The 21,080-nt window shown below is 40.1% G+C and overlaps 13 protein-coding genes across 13 annotated transcripts; 5 read left to right on the top strand and 8 right to left on the bottom strand. All coding sequences in view use genetic code 12, as the record gives it.

Moving 5' to 3' along the window:
- Positions 1-495: 495 nt before the first annotated feature.
- On the top strand, positions 496-1,869 carry I9W82_002788 (KEX1; the record flags this gene model as incomplete). Its single annotated transcript, XM_067691681.1, has 1 exon — positions 496-1,869. One exon carries the CDS (start codon positions 496-498, stop codon positions 1,867-1,869), a length of 1,374 nt encoding a protein of 457 aa, XP_067550023.1.
- A 695-nt stretch (positions 1,870-2,564) lies between these two features.
- I9W82_002787 (uncharacterized protein) lies at positions 2,565-2,996 on the top strand (the record flags this gene model as incomplete). The annotated part of the gene is made up of 1 exon (XM_067691680.1): positions 2,565-2,996. One exon carries the CDS (start codon positions 2,565-2,567, stop codon positions 2,994-2,996), a length of 432 nt encoding a protein of 143 aa, XP_067550022.1.
- A 1-nt stretch (position 2,997) lies between these two features.
- Positions 2,998-3,546, bottom strand: I9W82_002786 (uncharacterized protein; the record flags this gene model as incomplete). Its single annotated transcript, XM_067691679.1, has 1 exon — positions 2,998-3,546. One exon carries the CDS (start codon positions 3,544-3,546, stop codon positions 2,998-3,000), a length of 549 nt encoding a protein of 182 aa, XP_067550021.1.
- Positions 3,547-3,615: 69 nt separating this feature from the next.
- Positions 3,616-4,620, top strand: I9W82_002785 (uncharacterized protein; the record flags this gene model as incomplete). Its single annotated transcript, XM_067691678.1, has 1 exon — positions 3,616-4,620. The coding sequence occupies one exon, from the start codon at positions 3,616-3,618 to the stop codon at positions 4,618-4,620; it is 1,005 nt and encodes a 334-aa protein (XP_067550020.1).
- Positions 4,621-4,703: 83 nt separating this feature from the next.
- Positions 4,704-6,351, bottom strand: HMI1 (ATP-dependent 3'-5' DNA helicase; the record flags this gene model as incomplete). Its single annotated transcript, XM_067691677.1, has 2 exons — positions 4,704-4,731; positions 4,784-6,351. The coding sequence occupies 2 exons, from the start codon at positions 6,349-6,351 to the stop codon at positions 4,704-4,706; spliced, it is 1,596 nt and encodes a 531-aa protein (XP_067550019.1).
- Positions 6,352-6,412: 61 nt separating this feature from the next.
- On the top strand, positions 6,413-7,892 carry VPS52 (Vps52p; the record flags this gene model as incomplete). Its single annotated transcript, XM_067691676.1, has 2 exons — positions 6,413-7,714; positions 7,872-7,892. 2 exons carry the CDS (start codon positions 6,413-6,415, stop codon positions 7,890-7,892), a joined length of 1,323 nt encoding a protein of 440 aa, XP_067550018.1.
- Positions 7,893-7,906: 14 nt separating this feature from the next.
- On the bottom strand, positions 7,907-8,869 carry RFC4 (replication factor C subunit 4; the record flags this gene model as incomplete). Its single annotated transcript, XM_067691675.1, has 1 exon — positions 7,907-8,869. One exon carries the CDS (start codon positions 8,867-8,869, stop codon positions 7,907-7,909), a length of 963 nt encoding a protein of 320 aa, XP_067550017.1.
- A 50-nt stretch (positions 8,870-8,919) lies between these two features.
- Positions 8,920-9,576, bottom strand: POP3 (Pop3p; the record flags this gene model as incomplete). The annotated part of the gene is made up of 1 exon (XM_067691674.1): positions 8,920-9,576. The coding sequence occupies one exon, from the start codon at positions 9,574-9,576 to the stop codon at positions 8,920-8,922; it is 657 nt and encodes a 218-aa protein (XP_067550016.1).
- An 85-nt stretch (positions 9,577-9,661) lies between these two features.
- On the bottom strand, positions 9,662-14,857 carry RPO21 (DNA-directed RNA polymerase II subunit RPB1; the record flags this gene model as incomplete). Its single annotated transcript, XM_067691673.1, has 1 exon — positions 9,662-14,857. One exon carries the CDS (start codon positions 14,855-14,857, stop codon positions 9,662-9,664), a length of 5,196 nt encoding a protein of 1,731 aa, XP_067550015.1.
- A 744-nt stretch (positions 14,858-15,601) lies between these two features.
- On the top strand, positions 15,602-16,717 carry CPR6 (peptidylprolyl isomerase; the record flags this gene model as incomplete). The annotated part of the gene is made up of 1 exon (XM_067691671.1): positions 15,602-16,717. The coding sequence occupies one exon, from the start codon at positions 15,602-15,604 to the stop codon at positions 16,715-16,717; it is 1,116 nt and encodes a 371-aa protein (XP_067550014.1).
- Positions 16,718-16,761: 44 nt separating this feature from the next.
- CKA1 (casein kinase 2 catalytic subunit) lies at positions 16,762-17,757 on the bottom strand (the record flags this gene model as incomplete). Its single annotated transcript, XM_067691670.1, has 1 exon — positions 16,762-17,757. The coding sequence occupies one exon, from the start codon at positions 17,755-17,757 to the stop codon at positions 16,762-16,764; it is 996 nt and encodes a 331-aa protein (XP_067550013.1).
- A 469-nt stretch (positions 17,758-18,226) lies between these two features.
- LTV1 (Ltv1p) lies at positions 18,227-19,465 on the bottom strand (the record flags this gene model as incomplete). Its single annotated transcript, XM_067691669.1, has 1 exon — positions 18,227-19,465. The coding sequence occupies one exon, from the start codon at positions 19,463-19,465 to the stop codon at positions 18,227-18,229; it is 1,239 nt and encodes a 412-aa protein (XP_067550012.1).
- A 103-nt stretch (positions 19,466-19,568) lies between these two features.
- Positions 19,569-20,996, bottom strand: I9W82_002776 (uncharacterized protein; the record flags this gene model as incomplete). Its single annotated transcript, XM_067691668.1, has 1 exon — positions 19,569-20,996. The coding sequence occupies one exon, from the start codon at positions 20,994-20,996 to the stop codon at positions 19,569-19,571; it is 1,428 nt and encodes a 475-aa protein (XP_067550011.1).
- Between the last annotated feature and the right edge of the window lie 84 nt (positions 20,997-21,080).

Raw genomic sequence — 21,080 nt, 5'->3', positions numbered from 1 at the left:
TTGTTTCCATAGACACGACCAGATTGATAGATTACTTTGCCACGTTTAATTGAATGCGTAATTATCCGTTTTATGCCGTTTTTTTGTGGAAAAACTTATTTTCGAACAATATTCTAAAAATAGCTCGGAAAACTTCCATTTCCTGACGTCATGAACACAAGCGAATTCGCCGTTTTTGCAAAGACAATAAGTTGGCATTTGAAGAATTTTATTAAGTTACTCAAAAGCAATGTGGGGTTTTCCATGCCATCTCATCATACATTCGAAAGATTTATACTACCTGTTCACAATAGAGAATTTGTAATCACAATTCGTAATAACTCAGCCTCATTTGTAATGTGCCAACCGTCGTGTGACAGCGGCTATTGTTTTCAAACAATAGGACGGCATCAAGTTGCGAAAAAAATAGAAAAACGCCGTGGCAGCAAGATGACTATAAATAGGGCACGGTGCTGCTGCTTATGATGCTGCTGTTGCCCCTTCAGATCAGCAAACATGTTATTCTCAGCATTAGCTTTAAATTTGGCATTAGCTTTGGCTTTACCTTACAAAGGAAGTGATTCAGATGATGCAAAAGAGTTTTTGGTGACAAATTTACCAGGATGGGATAAATTACCATCCAACTACACCAAACCAATTATGTATGCTGGTCAATTGGAAATCTTCCCTGAAAACAACACCGAATACTTCTTTTGGAAGGTTGTTGATGCCAAAAAGTCATCAGAGAATAAGAATAGAACCACTTTTTGGCTCAATGGAGGACCGGGTTGCTCCTCACTTGATGGTGCTTTATTAGAAAATGGACCTTTTAGAGTTGACAAGGATGAGGAAGTTGTTATCAATAATGGCTCTTGGCATACGGTTACTGATATGGTGTACTTGGATCAACCAAATAAAGTTGGCTTTAGTGATGGTCCTTTGTTGACCGAACTCGACCAGGTACAAACAAACTTCTTAGGATTTTTGGAAAAGTATTTTGAGGTGTTCCCTGAGGATGTTGACAATGACTTGTACATTGCTGGTGAATCGTATGGTGGTCAATATATTCCATACATTGCTACCGCCATTCTTGAAAAGACGGACTACAATTTGAAAGGTTTGCTAATTGGTAATGGATGGGTCTCTCCAAATGAACAAAGTTTATCATACATTCCATTCTTTAAGGAACACGATCTTATTGATGATGATAACGAAGCTTGGCCAGATTTACTTCAAGCTCAAGCTGAATGTGAAGCTGTTGTTAATGGAAGTGCCTCCAATGACGGAAATATCAACGATGCACCTGCATGTGATAGCATCATCAACATACTTCTTGATGCCACTCTGAGTAATTCTCTGTCAGGAGAACTGTGTCTCAACATGTACAACTACAAGTTACGTGATAAAGATTGTGGAAATAGCTATCCAAGTCCAGACAGGAGCAATTTGGCAAAGTTTTTGAGAGAGGCAAAAGTAATGCTGGATTTGAATATCGATCACAAAATTCGTTGGCAGGAATGTAATGACAACGTGACTTCGACATTTGTTCCATCACACTCTGCCCCAGCAAAGACGCTTTTACCAGCACTTCTTGAACAGATTCCAATTGTGTTGTTCAATGGAGCAGACGATATCATATGTAACACCGAGGGTGTTTTGGATTATGTCTCAAACATGACTTGGAATGGTGAACAAGGCTTTTCTGATCCAGATAACAAAATTGATTGGGAATTTGGATCTGAGCCAGCTGGGTGGGTTTTACAAGATAGAAACTTGACTTTGGTGAATATCTACAACGCCAGTCACATGGTCCCATACAATGTGCCAGAAGTTTCCAGATCATTGTTTCAATTTGTTCTTGGAACTGAGAAGATAGTCACTACTCCATAGATTATATACTTTCTCCACCATACAGGTGCGTCGTCGTTTTTTATTTCATAGTTTTGTCGTATTATCTGCAATCCCAGTAGTAGTCATCAATCATATCTTATATTCTCAACATCTCCTCCTCTCTTAATTGCTCTCTCCCCCCACTAGATTGTTGTTCCAATATCTTGTAACAGAGATAGTCACTACTCCATAGATTATACTATATACATGTACTATTTACTTTCTCCACCATACAGGTTCGTCTTCTTTTTTTCTTTCAATTCGTTTAATTTCATAATCTTCTTGTACTTTATCAAGATGATCCGTGAGCAATCCCAGTAGCCTATAATAATCATCCTTCTTATTCACCTTTCTTTTATTCTCAATCAAATTCAACATCTCATCCTCTCCTAATTGCTGGTATTTCTGATCGTACTTCTCCCACTTGACACTGGTGAATTTTTGAAGATAGATTGAGCCGGCAACTATTGATAACAAAAATGGAAGACCAAAGTACAAGAAGTGATTTTTTTTGACTAGCTTTGAGTAACGTCCTGCGAATGTCTTGTCGTATAACTCCTGCTCTTTCTTTCCCCTGAATACATTTGTTCCGAATCTGGCCATTGTGGAGGAACGTCTGGTGATAATTTTTCTTCTTTTTTTTTTTTTTTCTTTGTGTGAAAATCATTTTCATCTCATCTTAAGCTCTTCAAGCTATGGTATCATTTTCATGCGAGGTCTGCAATGACACAGTAGTGAAGAAGAAGTTGGGTCAACATCAGCAGAGATGCCGTGGGGCTTACTTTACCTGTATTGACTGTTCGACCACGTTTCAGAATAACGATCATGATAAACATACCAGTTGTATATCGGAAGCTGAAAAGTATGAAAAGGGATTGTACAAGGGGAAAAAGCAAAAGCCAAAGCAACCAGAGCAACAGCAGCAGCAGCAGCAGAAGAAGAAGTCCGCACCATCACCAAAGAAGTCAACATCACAACCAGAGGGTTCCCTCTCCCTGTTTGTCACTGAAAAGTCAAACCTCTACAAAGTCCTCAAAAAGGCTTCCAAGGACGATAAAAAGAAACTAAAGGAGATCTTAAAGAAATTGACTATATCCAAAGTTGATGGAAAATTAATAATACAATAGACTACTTATTTATATACTTGTTCACTTTGTTATAAAATAAAGGCAAATTTTTAAAATCAAACGAAAAGCTATCCAAAAAGTACTCTGGCAACAACTTCATCGCCTCCTCATTTCCATCAAAAATGGGGATATACGTCACCTCTGAGCCATCTTTCGCTAGGATTAGCTTGTAGTGAATCTCCAAGTCCTTTCCCGACGATTTCATCTCGTAAACCAATTCCTTTCCATTATCATTAAAGTATGTAACCTTTAACCCGCTCATTATTTCAAGAATATCCAACGAGTAGAAAACGTCTTCATTTTGCTTCTTCACAGGGGAGCTGAATTGAGACCGGCTCTCCAACTCCTCCGTAAGTCTAGCATTTTCTTCTTGTAATTCCTGTATCAACTTATGATCCGACGCCATTTGCTCTTCAGCAAACTCCTTATACTTTGCGTGTATCACATCTGCATTCGTATGGACATATTTGTTGATGAGATCCACTACTGACGATGGATCGACTTCATCCTCGGTAAATATAGTACGAGACTTCAGCTTTGCTTTGGCCATGGTTGAAATATCAACAAATGATGAATTTTTTTTTTGTTTTTTTTTTTTTTTTACTTCTCTTCTTCATCAATGTCGTTTGCTTCAAAGTTGGCCAAGATTAATGAGACCCAGGAGTCCATCAACTACCTATCGGGGTATATGCTTCAAAATGAATCGTCGTCACAGTCATTCATTGATGTGTGGAAATCACAAGTGTTGAATGCACCACCACCAACCAAGCTTTTGCTACTATACCTATGCAACGATGTCATCCAAAAGGCCAAGCGCCACCACAAGAATAAATATATAATTGACTACTTTGGCCCTCTCTTGGAGGTTATAAACCCTATTTATCACAGCGTTGACTCCAACATAAAGAAGAAAATTGACAGACTTATCTCGGTTTGGGAGGAGAGGTTAGTGTTTGATGCCGATGGGATTAAGAAACTTAAAGACAGGGTAGGTCAACCTCAAAATGTGACTATTTTACCCGAGCTTCAACTAATCAATGACCTATACAAAAGAATTGATGAATTGACCGACATAAGTCAAGGAAATCTTACCCAATTGGGCATTCAATCAAAGACGTACCTAAATTTGGATGCAGATACCTTGCCAGAGACTCAAGTCCACCTCAACAAGCTAAAGGTATTGGAGAAACTAAGCAAGGTGTCAATCAAAAACATAGAGAGTATAAAGTCTACCCGTGCACAGATTAAATCCCAATTAGAGAAATTGCTTGAATCGTTAGACAATGGAACCGATGATACTAAAATTGCAATTATTAACGAAAAATTAAACAAGATCGAGGAAACAAGGCGCGTTTTGCAAGGTGTCGAAGAAAGCTCCGATGACGAATTGCCCAAGTATGAAGACTCTGACGACGAGCCGGTGAAAAAGAGACCGTCTCCTAGCCCTTCTGGAGGCTCCACTCCCAAAAAAGTTGCATTTGCCAAAGACATCCAAGTGAATGAATACAAAGGAGAGGATGAAAAGGAGGATACACCAAGTGCAGAAAATGACGATACGCCAACCGCTGAAAAGGAGGACACACCTAGCGCCGAAGTTATGGATATACTAAATAAATTAACCTAATTTCTTGTACAAATTGAAAAATTGTCTACCCGCTTTCATTTTGACTGCATTGGGCACTCTTTGTAAATCTCTTGCGATAGTCTCTACCATCCTCTCATCAATGTCCCTTTTCTCAAAGCTTTCCGCATACAACAAGCATCTGGCCCTAGTGACAGCAACATACTTTAACCTCGATGTTGGCAATCTTGAAAAGTTGGGTATAAAGACAACTGGAAACTCTAACCCTTTTGCCTTATGCACTGTGGATACATTCACACTATCCTCTTCAAACACCGGCTCGTCATCGTAATAATGCCGCAGAAAGTAGTCCAAAAATGAGCCTTTGTGGTTTCCATAACATCCTTTTAACGAGGAGTAGAAAGCAGTCATCTCTTCTGCTTTTACCATCCCAAGTAACCCGGTTTGAATGCCAATTCGGCCTAAGGTGGAAAATATGGAAATTGGCGAGTCCAAACCTACCCTTTCCTTCTCAATCATGGCTAGGAACTCCCTGACAGCAGGATTATCACTATTCTCTCTCAAGTAATCCTCCAACCTATTTTTCTTACTGCAGTTCCACTCACTATATCTCGCAAATAGCGCCTTTAAATTTCTAACCCCCATCTTCTCCAACACAAACAATAACGCAAAATCAGATCCATAACTTCTCCGAAGAATGTGTAGAAAATCCAAGTATATATGCAAATGTTTCCAACTAGGACTAAACTTGTTGCATTTTATTCCGTATCGCGTAGTCAATTCCTCAGCAAACCGATCCACCTCTTTATTAGTAAATGCAAGGATTGCAATATCCGAAAACTTGATTAATCCTCCTGATATTGCAATCAATTCAACAATATCGGTACATAGATCTCCCAGTTGCATGGGAGCAACACCTTCTTGTTTCACACTTGTCAATTCCGAAGGAATAATCTCATTCGCAACCTGTAAAACCTCCGGACTCAATCGAAACGTCTCCTTCAAGACAACCTCGGAGCACTTAAACTTCAACTCATTTACAAACTCTTCCGTAATTCCAGGACGTGATCCCAAAAAGTCATAAATACACTGGTTCTTATCACCCGCTATCGTCACATGCTTCTCCCCATAAACAGCAATTTTCTTTATAAACTCTAAAAGGATCGGCTGCATATCCTGAAACTCGTCAATAATAACCACCTTTGCATCGGCCAACGGCAACTCTCCTTTCGAAGCATCTAGGATCTCAAGCGCGCTGGTTATCAAACCATGAAATCGAATCATCCCATTATCCTCTAGGTATTGCAACGTCCGTCGCAACTGATTGCTTGAGATACCAATTTTCAATGCAACCAGATCAATCAGCTCACCAGACTTGACCGCAAGCACAGCTGAATCCAAAACCTTATGCTTTGCGCTGAAAAACTTGGCAAACGATTTCCAAGTCGAGTCATCAACAACACTATTGGGTGGACGCCCGGGGAAATACTTTTCAAAATTGTCATCAAAGATCTGAGAAGCAAACGAGTGGAATGTTTTAATAACCACCTTGTCCACGCCATTTGCAAGTAACGCGTTTTGCAACAAATTCACGGTTCTGTTTGTCATTGACAAGACAATTATATCCAGCGGATTCACACCATCCTGTATCAACCACTTGATTCGGTTTATCAATGTCCATGTTTTACCACATCCAGGACCACTCTGTATTGACAAAATTGTACCAGGGCTGTAGTCATACTCCACTGCCTTTTGTTGATCTGATGTCAACATTGTTGAGGCAAAAAAAAAAAAAAAAAAAGTACACCCAACTTGAAACAATTTCATTTCATCAATGGGAATTTCAACACTTGAGAAACTACTACCCCTCACAGGTGAATATTCTACCGCTACCAAGGATGTTCCTATCTCATCCGACTCCCTTTTGGAGCACTACCGAGCAGATCTTGAGACAGACAAACAAATCGACATTGCTGAAGCAATGTCTCACTTTCATTCTTATAATAAGGAATTGTCACAACACAGAAAGAAGTTGGAACCTATTGGATCCATACTTGAAGGATTCTCCAAGGACTTGAAAGATTTATCCTCCAGCTTGGTCTCTCTCGAACAACAATCAACTGAATTATCAAGAGACTCACAAACAAATAAAATGATCACCCGAATGCTTGAACAAACAATAAATGAAAAAGTGCTCCCCCCAGAGCTCATACGTGACGTACTACACGAGGAATTGTCAAACAAGTACTTTGAAAAAGTCAGTTACTTACTTGACAAGATGAATGAGGAGGAGGCAATGTTGATCAAAGCTAAAGTGGTTGAGAGAACTAGGGATTTCGTTATTGAGCAAATTAGAGCCCTCCGAACAAAGCCAATATCGTCACAGGAAGTACAGAACAAGCTTCTTGGATGTACAGACTTGTTTCATTTCTTACAATCACAGCAACCAAAGCTAGGACAACAGTTGCAACAAGCATATCAAAGTACAATGAAGTGGTACTACCGAAGCAAGTTTGCAAAGTACATCTACTCCTTGGAAAAACTTCCCAAGAGACGCCTTGAAGTTTCAATATTTGACTCACCAAACTACTTGTCCACATTTGAGTCAAGATTTCAAATACTCAACAGTACCGATTCTTGTATGCCATCACAAATGGCAGAGTCAATCCATACCCCATACACAATCGAGTTTGTCTTTCTCCAACTTCTTCGAGCAATTTGTGACAACTTGACTGTGGAATATCTATTTGTTGTCGCTTTCTTCTACCAAGGAAGTGAAACTAACCACACTTGGGCATTGGAAATGTTTCAAGATGTATTCAAAATGAGCACAGATTTTCTCACCCTCATAACAGATGGGACTTCCGATGTGTACGCTATATTGCTTATTATCAAATTGATTCATAATTTTCAAGAGAGATTGCACGAGAACCACATCCCAGCCCTTGACGATCACCTCAATTCATTATTACTCACGCTCTGGCCCATGTTTAGCAAATTGATTGATCTCAATTGTGATGCACTCAAAAAGCACATACCCATGACTCCAAAATCTTTGGTTCCATTGAATGTCACTCAGCAGTTTGCTTTATTTTACCTGGGATTGCTTCGTTTATCTTCAGAGGGTGAGCCATCTGTGACAGCCATTACCAGACTAAGAAATGCTTACGAGAGTACTCTCACAAAAGCGGCAAATGCATTTAGAGGTCACGATAAGGAAACTTTTCTTGACAGAAACTATTCACTAGTCTACACCATAGTCTCTAACGAAGCAGAAGACTCTAAATCCGAAGTCAACCACTTTCAAAAGCTAGCTAGTGTATATAAATCATAAATCGCATATCTTTGCATACATTCCGCAGAGCTGTAAATAACTTCCGACACCTTCCAACACTCTCATATGGACAAATCCAATCTCTTTAATCATATTCAATCGTTTCAGCTCATCAACATTGGGAATAGTTTTAGCCACCTTGAAGGTCAGGGTCACTATATCAATAGCCGAGTATCCTTTGTGCCAAAGACCATCCAACAACCCTATTGCCTTATCAATATCCCCCTGCAAGCAGTTTGTTAAAATGTTCTTAATCACTAGCGGATGTGGCTGGTCAACAATTTTAAACACATTGACATCATTAACAAAGCCAAATCCCGCCACTGTACTCTGCATATTATTAATAGCTTGCCTCATATCTCCTTCTGCACTGAAAATCAATGCTTGCAAACCTTCATTGTTATACTGCACATCCTCCATCTTGATAATATCCAATAACCTTTTCAACACCTCCTCATCTGACAATTTATTATACCTCAAAATGGCACAACGCGATTGTAGTGGCTCTATAATTTTCAGCGACTGATTACAAGCAAATGCAAACCTAGTAGTGTTTGAGTAAATCTCCATAGTCCTTCTCAATGCTTGTTGAGCACCAGGCGTCATGGAATCGGCTTCATCTAAAATGATAATTTTTGTCCTTCCTGGCGGAAGCAGGATCTTTGTCTGAGCAAACTGCTTTATCTTGTTCCTCACAACATCAATACCTCTATCATCGGAAGCATTGAGCTCCAATGTAGCTTGATGGTAATGCTCTTTTCCCAACAATTCATACGCCAAACAGTGAATAGACGTGGTTTTTCCAATACCTGGAAGCCCACTGATGATCATATTAGGCATGTTCCCATCCAGCACGATAATCTTTAAACGTTCTATAGTCTCCTCATTCCCTACTATATCATCCAATACATGAGGCCTATACTTTTCGACCCAAGGGAGTTCCAATGTTTTCGACATGTTGAATGAAGAGAAGTAAAAAAAAAAAAAAAAAAAAAATAAAAAAAAATTTACGCGTTCATTTTCTCTATAGACTTTTTCTGTTTCCTTTGCGGTGCCTTGACGGGCAACTGTTTAACCTGTGGTTGGTAAAACTTCCCTGGAGATTCAAATATACCCCTCAACCATGGAATGTCTATGTCCTTTACATTCTCATCAATAAGTTTGTATATCGGTTCGGCAGATGCAATATCGTTAGACAATCCCAAGATACCTGTACTTGTGCCTGTAATCTTTGATATCCTCTCCATGCTACCTCTGGGTAGTTGAACTAGTTTAACCATGTCCGATGCGTCTTTGGAAGCAGTGAAGCACAACACAGGGAACATGCTTGTAAGCAACTGAGGGGTAATATCGTATTTACACACAATGAGATACTTTATCTGTTTGACGGAGTCCTTGTGTTTACCCCTATTGTTTGCCGCCTGTCTCTCTAAGGTCTCCACCGTTGAATTGAAACCATGATGTAGAAAAGGAGTGTTACGATCTAGTACCGCATCCATCAAATCTAAAAGATCTTTTGCCACTGATGGGGTTACAAAAGGCCACGTGTTGGACTGTGTGTACGGGTTATCAAGCAAGGCCTTGACCACCTGATTCTTCTTATTACTTCTAGCTTTTAGCGATGTGGGAGCAGCATTAGGCTTGGTGACCCCTTTGTTCGTCATGCTGTGATGAGTAAAACAAGAGAAAAAGAAAAGTAAAAAATTAATGCGGCTAAATTTACAATTAAATCCTATGAAACTATACAGTTTACTTCTTCTCTTCCTTTTGAGACTCAGGGTTGTAACCTGGAGAGCCTGGAGAATAGCTTGGAGAAGTTGGCGAGTACTGAGGACTCGTTGGTGAGTATTGAGGTGACGTAGGTGAATACGTTGGTGAAGTTGGCGAGTAGGTTGGTGAAGTTGGCGAGTAGGTTGGTGATGTTGGTGAGTATGTAGGAGACGTTGGTGAGTACGTAGGCGAAGTAGGCGAGTACGATGGAGATGTTGGCGAGTACGATGGAGATGTTGGCGAGTAGCTTGGCGACGTTGGTGAGTATGATGGAGATGTAGGTGAATATGATGGAGATGTAGGTGAATATGATGGAGATGTAGGTGAATATGATGGCGACGTTGGTGAATATGATGGCGACGTTGGTGAATATGATGGCGACGTTGGTGAATAGCTTGGAGATGTTGGTGAGTAGCTTGGCGATGTTGGTGAGTAGCTTGGCGATGTTGGCGAATAGCTTGGCGATGTTGGCGAATAACTTGGCGACGTTGGTGAGTAGCTTGGCGATGTAGGTGAGTAACTAGGAGACGTTGGTGAATAACCATAGCCAGGACTAGTTCCTCCATATGCTGGACTCGTTCCACCGTAACCTGGACTCGTCGCATAGCTGAATGGAGATGTGGCACTTGGTGACGTAGGTTGACCACCATACGAGGTTAAGCCACCATTCATGCTATCCGAACTTGGCGCATGAACTGGAGAGAAACCAGCACTTTCGTCAATTTGAATCCTATCATCTTGCATCTCAGCCTCTCTGTATGGTGTAGCACCTCCATCCTCTGCGATAACTTCCATTGCAACATTAGCTGGAGCCAGTTGCAACATTTTATCATCAACCATAACATCAAACGCACCAGTTCCCAAAGGTGCCATTTGTCCCAACATAACATTCTCTGAGATACCCTTACAATCGTCCAACTCTGCTGCAGCAGCAGCATCAAGCAAAATTTCCACAGTCTCTTCGAAAGAACAACGCATCAAGGCACCAGTATCAGACCTGTTAATACCATGACGTGTAATCGCCATCAAGTGACCACGAGACGTCATAACATCAACCAAAAGTGCCATGTGACGATAGTTGACATAAGAACCATCAAAGGCAATAACGTTCAAGATTTCCTTGTACAATGCAGACCTAGTAGCTTCGATACCCAACACCGACAAAATCTCGATAAAGTCGTTGGAGTAGGTACGAGCCGAGTCAACACCAGGAACTGCCATAACATCGGCCAAGTTCACTCCATCAGTCTCCAACACCCATTCTTTACCTTGCTTAAACTCTCCTGTCTCATCCGGTTTACTCACCTTGTGTTGCATCATAAACACTCTGGTGATACCAGGAATACCTCTCAACGAAATAGACTCCAACATGTGAGCTTCAATACGTTTCAAAATTTGATCCTCTTCTGCGTCTGCATCCTCATCCAATGTTTTTGGATCTCTAACAACTCTACAACGAATGATCAACTTATCAGCAGTATCATCTGACCAGATAACAAACAAGTCTTCACCAAAATTTTGAGAAATCTTTTCTGCAACCTGGGCCATGGTCAACTGCTTGTCCAACATCTTGGCACGATCAAGCTCCAATCTTAATAACCAAGGAGACTGCTTTTCAATACTTTCCTCAACCTTTTGATCGGGAATAGCAAAATAAGCTTCAACTGTATCGTAATCCTCTTCAATAACAGTGGTTCTCGGATCCGGATCGTAATAAATCTCCGTCGATGAAGTGACATTCTTCAAAGTTGTGTGCTCAATAGACGACTGAACAATCTTGGCCAACTCGATGTCCGAAGCAACTTCTGGATCCAAGTACACAGTCAATGCTGGCGTTTTGATATTCTTTGCCACGTTCAAAATCTCCTTAAGTCTAGGAACACCCAAAGTAACATTCTTTGATGAAACACCAGCGTAATGGAACGTATTTAATGTCATCTGAGTAGCTGGCTCACCAATAGATTGAGCAGCAACAACACCAACCATTTCACCAGGGTGAACAACTGATTTTTGAAATTGAGTTTCAATTTCACCCAACACCCAATCAAAAGAAGATCTATTCAACTTGAACTCTTCAATGACCCTACGTGATGCCAATCTTGACCTCACCAAACACTGGAATAACAAAGTTGCATTCTCTTGAGCCTCTTTTGCCAATTTTGTGTTTCCTCTCACGACGAGCAACTTTGTACACAAATCACGCACACCATTGACGATTTCATCCAACTTCAAATCAGATGCTTTGTAACGACCATTGTGGAAAATTTGTTGCGCATTTTGAATAATACGACGCAAGTTGACTGGCAAGGGCCAGCTGAAGTCACCATTGGGGAAGCATACATCTCTCAAATACCTTCTATCATCAAGCAATTGATTATACTCTTGATCCAACAACTTTTGCAACTTCACATCACCTTGGATTTCCTTACCCGATTCCAATAATGACTCCGAAATCGATCCATTCTCCTCCAACAAGTCAATCCTGTACCTGCGCTCAAAACTTTCATCGGATCCTGGAATTGTATCAACAGATTGTTTTTCAACTTGGGTGGCATCGAGACCATCTTCACCATAGATGAATTGAATGATATCTCCTAAAGAGTTTCTAGTTGTACCATCGTAATGAACCATTATATCTTCCAAAGCTTTGACCAAACGACGTTGAATATAACCAGTCTCTGCAGTCTTGACAGCGGTATCGATAAGACCTTCTCTACCGGCCATAGCGTGGAAGAAAAACTCTTGTGGTGTCAATCCTCTCAAATAAGAATTTTCAACAAAACCTTTTGATTCTGGAGAGTAATCATCTTTGGTAAAGTGAGGCAAGGAACGGTCAGAAAACCCAAAAGGAATTCTCTTACCTTCGACAATTTGTTGACCAACACATGCCGACATTTGAGAAATGTTAATAAATGAACCTTTGGAACCGGATGTAACCATCTGCTTGACATTGTTCAAATCTTTCAAACTCATTTCAGCAGAACGACCAGCGGTATCACGGGCTTGATTCAATACACGAGACACGTTGTGCTCAAAAGATTCTCTCAAAGTCATACCTGGTTCTGGATCCAAGTTGTTATGCTGAGCGTCGAGGATAATTTCTTGCACTTTTTGTTTAGCCTCCTGGATTGTTTTCGTAATATCCTTCATGGTGTTGGCATCGGCAATGGTATCTCCAATACCAATACTGAACCCATTATGTAACAACCAAAAGTTGACCACTTTTTGAATAGAACTAAACAATTGAGCACAAACTTGAGATCCCTTTTCCCTGAATACTGTGTGAATTAGACCACCACCAGTTGCACCCACTGTTTTCTTGTCAACCACACCAAACATGATCTCACCATCAACAATCAACATTCCTGTATCCTTTGGACTTAGCAAGTCTCTTCCACCATCAAACCTCTGAATATGGATACCTTTTGGAATGGCCATTGACAACATCTGCTTACCTGACCACAATGGTTTTGGTTTTATTATAGCTGGAGGTGGAATAACCCCATCCCAGTTGGGGATCCAATAACACATATTCATAACTTGGTCATATTCAATGAATATGTCCCTCAAAGTCATTTTTCGAATACCACAAAGAGTATCCTGCACGATACCCATGACTGGTTTGTTACTCTGTGGTGAGACAATCTGAAGAGGGACAGCACAGATTTGTGACAACTCTGACCTAGTTTCTGGTGACTGTGGCACATGCAAGTTCATCTCATCACCATCGAAATCTGCATTGTAAGGTGAGGTAACCGACAAGTTTAATCTGAATGTCGAATAAGGCATGACCTTGACTCTATGTGCCATCATAGACATTTTATGCAAAGAAGGTTGACGGTTAAACAAGACTGGATCATCATCCATTAAATGGCGCTCAACTTTCCATCCATATTGCAAAGCAATATCACCGGCCCTTTTGTTGTATCGTAAATCAATACGATCCCCAGTATCTCTGATTACATATTTTGCACCAGGATGCTCATTTGGGCCATTTCTAACTAGCTCAGTTAGCTTATGAATGTTGTAAGGCGTTACAATTTCAGGATAAGTCAATGTCTTGGCAATGGAAATTGGAACACCAACTTGATCCAAGTCCAAGTTGGGATCTCCAGAAATAACAGTACGGGCCGAAAAGTCCACTCTCTTTCCCATTAAATTTCCTCTCAACCTACCCTCTTTACCCTTTAACCTTGCTCTGATTGACTTAATCGGACGTCCTGTCTTTTGCAATGCTTGTGGTTGTCCGGCAATGTCATTATCCATATAAGTGGCTACATGAAACTGAAGCAATGCTTCAAACTCACTAATAACATGCTGTGGGGATCCATCAATCTCCAAACGCTGGACGTTTATATTTGCTTTTATTATATCGGCCAACTTGAATGTCAAATCATCCTCTCCTCTTGCAGTATCATTGAACGCAATCGATGGTCTCACGGGTGGTGGAGGTACTGGCAAAACAGTAATCAACATCCACTCAGGTCTAGCATAGTCTTCATTGAATCCCAATTTATAGCAATCCTCTGGACTAATATGCTTAAACACATTGAGAATTTCCGATGGCGTCAACAAACGACGTTCTGGTTGATCATTTTCTTCAAAGTTTTTATTATGTTTCCAAGTTCCCCACAACTTTAATCCATCTCTACGGATGGTTGGTTGGGTGTGACCACAGCCTCCTCTAGTTGGATGTTCGCTCATTTCCTCCTCGCTAGTGGCTGTCTCACAAACCATTTTAGTTTTACACACACTCCACACAGCATTAAATCTCTTCTTTGGATCTCTAATCTTAATCGCTTGTGCCATCAAAGGGTTCAGTTCATCCAACAATAATTTCCCACAGTGCATACAAATGGATTCACATACTTTTTTAATCTTGGCAATGAAACCAATATGGAAAACAGGTTTTGCCAACTCAATGTGACCAAAGTGACCAGGACATTCAGCCATATCTTCTCCACAGGTTTGACACTTGAAGTTTCTATCGATGGAGCCCAACCTTGGATCGTTGAGACCCCCTTCACGAGGTCTCTTGGTTGCTTGATCCATAGTTTCTGGGTATTCGATCTTGGCAACAGAAATGGCCCTTACTTCCTCAGGAGAAAGCAACCCGAACTGGACCTCTTTGACAGACCTAAGCGGAGCATTCGAAAACGGAAACGTTCTACTCATATTTTAATTGAAAAAAATTTGCCTTTGGATTTTTTTTTTGTTGTTTTTGAAAAGTTTTTATTAAATTTTTTTTTTTTTGATAATGAATCAGTCTATAAAGGAAACGAAATAAATTATGTGTATATGTAGTAAAGTGATTGGGACGTAAGGATTATAACAATGCTATTGATTATGATACAGAAGATGATTTATGGATAACCCCTCTCGGTATAAAGTCGTCGAGGTAATGGGAGATATTTCAATGATCTTTTTTTTTTTTTTTCTTTCGCACAATTTTGGAGGTTTGTCGATTTTTCTGACAAATGGGAAAATGGGCAATGTGCACGACCAGAGGGGAGGCACAGTGAAGAGTGATGTGAAGGACCAGAGTAGTGTATGGAATGAGATGGCGACGAGGGGTAGGGGAGAAAGAGAATGTTTATGTTCGAGGGCAGGGGACAGCTGTGTCATGAAAGACCGCTAGCATAGGAAGAGATGCGTTGAAATTGGAGCTGCTACCAGTATACCAATTTTACATCAAGTGCTATCTATCCTCTACATGTGTATGTCTCATACTGTCCATTCCAACCTTACATGTACTGCCCTTATCATCTCCCTCTTTCCCCAGGTTGATTCAATTTCGCAGCTCTCAGATTTTGTGTTATTTTTCACGCAACTTAAAATTTCCAGAAACTTCCATTGACAGGGACTATAAATATCTCCAACACCTCACCTTTTATTCACTTGAACATTACCCAATTGCCAATGACTGAAACGAAAAACAGCTTAGTGTACTTTGATATCACCTGCAATGGTGAGCCAAAGGGCAGAGTCATCTTCAAATTGTACGATGAGGTAGTACCTAAAACTGCAAAGAATTTCAGAGAATTGTGTACTGGGGAACATGGCACTTCAAAGATTTCAGGAAAACCTTTGACTTATAAAGGTTCTATTTTTCACCGAGTGATCAAGGACTTTATGTGCCAAGGTGGTGATTTCACCCATGGTTCTGGTATCGGTGGTGAATCAATATATGGAGAAAAGTTTGAAGACGAAAACTTTGAAAAACTTCATGATAAGCCTTTCTTATTATCAATGGCTAATTCCGGTCCAAATACAAATGGGTCACAATTTTTCATAACTACTGTCCCAACTCCCCATTTGAATGGTAAGCATGTCGTTTTTGGTGAGGTTGTGCAAGGAAAGTCCATTGTTCGTCAATTGGAAAGAAGTGAAAAGGATTCAGGGGATAAGCCAGTGGATGAGTGGAAAATTGCTGATTGTGGAGCCTTAAGCGAAGACTACGTATTGAACCCAGCTGATCAAGATGATGGTACAGGGGACATTTATGAAGAAGTTTTACATGATAATGATGTGAAAACCATTGACGTAAATAACCCTCAATCCGTGTTTAATGCCATCTCCAAGGTTAAAGATATAGGAACAAAGTTGTTAAAGGAAGGAAAGTTGAACAAGGCATATGAGAAATATGCCAAAGCGGCTGGGTTTGCCACGGATTATTTCCCAGAGGAGTTGTCAGAAGCTGATATTGCAGAATTGAACAAGTTGAAAGTCTCTTGTAGCTTGAACTTGGCACTTGTGGCATTGAAGTTGAAGGAAGGTAAGAAGGCAATTAAAGCAGCTAATGAAGCGTTGGAGGTAGATTCTATCGACGACAAATCAAGGGCCAAAGCCTTGTACAGAAGAGGGCTGGGTTATTTGTTAGCAAAGGACGAGGAATCCGCACAAAAGTCCTTTGAAGAGGCATTGAAGTTGGAGCCTACTGACGCTGCAATTCAAAAAGGACTTCAAGATGTAAAAGCACAGATCAAGGACAGAAAAGAGAAGCAAAAGAAAGCAATGGCCAAATTTTTCAAATAGATTAGAGTAGGACAATGAAAAGCATTTTCTATTACTAGTAAAATTTACAGTTGCGAATTGGCTCTGACAGGATCAAAATAGGGGTGTTGCATAGCCTCCTTAGCTGTTAACCTCTCTTGATGATCATACCTCAACAACTTATCGATTATATCCAAAAATTCATTCGATACGAGATGTTGGTTGTTTTCATTAATGAACCGTTCCCAAGGTCTCCTATTGTAATATCCCATATCTTCATATTCATCTCCCAAAACCAAATTGTACTTGTCCAAATACTTGTTCAAGTTGTTTGATCCCAAAACACGCACAATCTGCACCAATTGGTCAGTGTTTGATTTACCATGGAAAAATGGCTCCTTCATGAATACCATTGAGGCGAGCATACATCCAAATGACCAAAGATCTAGCGAGTAATCGTATAATCTATAGTCAACCAATAATTCAGGACCTTTAAAGTACCGTGATGCTACTCTAACATTATATTCTGTTCCCGGATGATAGTACTCAGCCAAACCCCAATCTATTAACCGCAATTTCTTTTGCTCGTGATCAATCATAACATTATGTGGCTTGACATCTCTGTGCATAATCCCCATAGAATGCGAATAATCCAATGCTTTCAAAAGTTCATACATGTAGAATCTGATATCATAATCGGTGAACGTAGGGTACAAAGTCCTGAAATCTATATTGTTGATATTTTCAAAAATAAGCCCTGGCGTTTTCAGTTGTGGTTCTCTAACAACATCCAATAATGCCACTATGTTAGGACCGTCAACCAAATTTTTCAATATCGATATTTCTCTTTTAATCTTCTTTCTCTTTACTGGTTTCAACACTTTGATCACCACTTTTTCTCCCTTGACAAGGTCTATTCCTAAAAACACTTCTGAGTATTTACCTCTTCCCAACTTTTTAATTATTTCATAGTTTTCTTGAGGGTTCCATTTTATATTGAGGTCATCATAGTCCCAGTATGATTGCGGCTTGGAGGCTAAAACATCAGCGTACACTTTAGACACACTGTTTGATGAGATCATGTTGGATGGAGATGGACCTTTATAGTAATGTGTAATGGATGATAGCAAATTTCCCGATGGAGTTATCGTTGTAAGTAGCAAAATAATAACCGAAACAACAATTAAAGTTTTAGATATCAATTTGATACGAGTTCGTGAAAGTTTGAATAAAGGCAACGTAGGAGGATAGTTCACACTGAAATGTACTTTCGTGTAGGATAACTTTTGATTATTCGTTTGTGAAGAAGAGCTTGTGATGTGTCAGTGTGTAATTTTTTTTTATACACAATGATTTCTTTACTCCCCAAATTGATGCTTCAAGATGCCACTTCCAGTAAGTGAGATGATTCAACGCGTGATTGCTTAGTAGACTCAAGATGTTGCTCCAGGTAGTAGTAGTTGTGTGGTCTAGCGATGATAATTTTTTTTCTTTTCTCTCCTTTTTCTTACGAGTGTCGAATTTTAATGTCGCATTTCTATACATTTATACTCAATTGATGTTCAATCTAGCAAATGAAGAGTTCATTGTTCTTCCAGCCTTACCTTTTGACACAGAGCTAGCTGCTTGTTGCAATTTTGCTCTCTCTGTATCCTTCTTTGTCAACTTTCTTCCACCACTCTCCAACTCATAATTATCCAAGAAATCGTCCACCAATCCTGCAAAGTCATTTCTTTCGCTATCCATGTCAAATGGCTTATACTGTTCCGCAGCATCAGTACGACTATATTTTTTATTCATTTGCTCGTACCGATCATCGAGAATAGAAAGCCCTTCTGATCTAAATAGAGCGGACGAAGACATTGAGAATGAGGATGTATCTGTCATGGCACCTTTCTTTTTCCGCAACTTGGTATTCGATTTGGAGGGCTTGGTTTTCATATCTGGCAATTCTCCCACATTGTCAACCTCATCCTCACTTTCCTCCTCAAATTCATCATCCGAATCCCATGTATTTTCCTTATTTTTACTCTCCTTTTTAAACTTCATAAAATCTCGCTGCCAATCTTCATTCACTCCTTCTTGACCAACAATTTCTTCCGGGTGTTCATCATACTTTGCATTGTACTCATCTTCGTAATTGTCCAAGTCCCATTCGTCATAATCCTCATCTTCTTGATAATCGTAATCGTCTTCTTCGGCTTGACCGGATTTCAACAAATCTGCAAATACATCATCATCATACTCTTCATCATCTAGCTCTGCATCCCCACTTCTGTGTTTAACCTCCTCTATATACGCTTCGTCTTCTAATGCCTCAAGGACTTCCCTTAGTCTAGGATCCATATCAGGATTGAATCCCCTCAACTCATCAGGTACACTTTGATTCAAATCTCTTGTTACTTGACGCTTTTCAGTCGAAGGTAGTTGATCCTTCAAAAGTGCTTCTAAATCTAGCTTCTGTTGTCGCCTCTGCTGTTCCTGCTCTTTTGCCAGAATGAAGACACCATCTGCGTTACCTATAGGCTTCAAATGTTGCATATAATCGTACTTTGAGTCATCAAATGTGATACCATACTGAGCCGCTAAACCTTCATTTTCTCTAACCTGGTCCCTTAACCTTGCCTCAAGCTCGTTTTTGGAAAACACCTTCTTTCCTGTTGATTTTTGAGACTGGGCAGTTGGAACCAAGACATTTGTCGCATTATCATCAAAGAACCGAGCATCGTCATGAGCACGATGAACCACGCTATAGGTGGTTGCGTTCTTCTTGTCGAATTTCTTTACCATTGTTAAGTGTGGAGGTGATATGAGATGAGGTGATTGCGATTCGAAATTTTTTTTTTTTTTTTTTTTTTCTTTATACATTTGCAGCCTATATTTCACTATTCTACTACACTCGACCATGCAATTTCTGCGATACAGCAACAATCTCATCCCAATCGCTTGTATAGATGGCAATACACTCTCCCACTGCTAAAAATACAACGCCCAAAATCAACCCATACCAAAGTCCGCTTAATCCAAGATCCCAATAGAATGCTAAAACATATCCCAAAGGTATTGCAATAACATAAAATGCAATTGAGTTTAACACAGACCCGATCTTTTGCCTACCTTGTCCTCTCAAAATACCAGCCCCTAATACATTATACGCATCCGCAAATTGATTAATACCGGCCAAAATGTTTAACCACGCGGCAATGGATATCACCTTATCGTCACTAGTGAAAATCTTTGCCAAGGAGAATCTACCAAAATAGAAGATCGAAAAGTTGAGGAGTCCCACAAAGGGGGCGGAGGTGGAAAATACCTTGCAATCAAACTTAGCCCCTTCAGTGTCGCCCAATCCAATGTAATGGCCAACGCGTGTGCTCATAACCACGGAATAAGCAAATGGTATTTGAAATAAAAAGGCTGCCAAGTTTGAAGCAATGGACTGCGCCGCAATTGACTCAGTACCGAATTTTGCTGCTAAAAAGATTTGAATCTCAAACGCAATGAATTCAGCAATAACCATGACTACCCCAGGAATAGCTAACTTGAGCACCACATTCCAGCCTGCCAATGCGCTTCTGCTTAAACCGCCCCAACATTTTTCACCATCGATGTAAATGACGTATGCCAACAACAATAAGGACATGCACCAATAAGTTATCGATATCGCAATTGGGATTCCAATGAAACCAATGCTGGTTCCTTTATGCCAAACCAATAGCCAGTTTAGTAAAAAGTTTATGGGTGCCACTATACCCAATACATACGTACTAGCATGAAATATATGCTGCGCTTGCAAGAAACGTTTTCCAGATTCGAAAAAGATTAAACCTGGGACACCAATGATATGCCATCTGAGAAAGGTTTGTGACATTTCCACCAAATGCGAATCACTAATGAACCATCCCAATGCAGCACCTGAATTCCACCAAAAAATCCCCAAAGGCACCATTACTGCTAAGAGTATCAACGAACATTTTTGGAAATACAAACCCACTCCGTGTAAATTACCCGATCCATAAGCCTGCGAGCATAGTGTATCTAAGCTCGTGACAATATCCTGGAAAACTGCCAAACCTGCAACATTAAATGTTGAGATACCTAAAGAATACGCAGCTAGTTCCCCCGAACCAAGCTTTCCTGCCGAAACTGTGGAAATCAATGCTGTAAAGTATTGAAGGGTGAATGTTACCACTAACGGCGCAGACCCTTTAAGTAAGTGTTTTAGCTCAGAAAAGAACGAAAGCCTCTTATTCTCATCTATTGAGTCAATCGAGTCGTAAGTTTGAAACGCCCCTGTCAATAGCGACTCTTCTCCAATCATTTCTGCAACAGACAAACAAGTAGCACACCATTGATGAAAATAAAATGGAACTGGTGATATATATATGAAATTAAATTCCCCGTG

Source organism: Candida metapsilosis (genome assembly GCF_017655625.1).
Source record: "Candida metapsilosis strain BP57 chromosome Unknown scaffold2, whole genome shotgun sequence".
In the NCBI taxonomy this organism is placed as follows: Eukaryota; Fungi; Ascomycota; class Pichiomycetes; order Serinales; family Debaryomycetaceae; genus Lodderomyces; species Lodderomyces metapsilosis.
The sequence above is the reverse complement of the archived record's forward strand: the minus strand, read 5'-3'. Positions and strand labels throughout refer to the sequence as shown.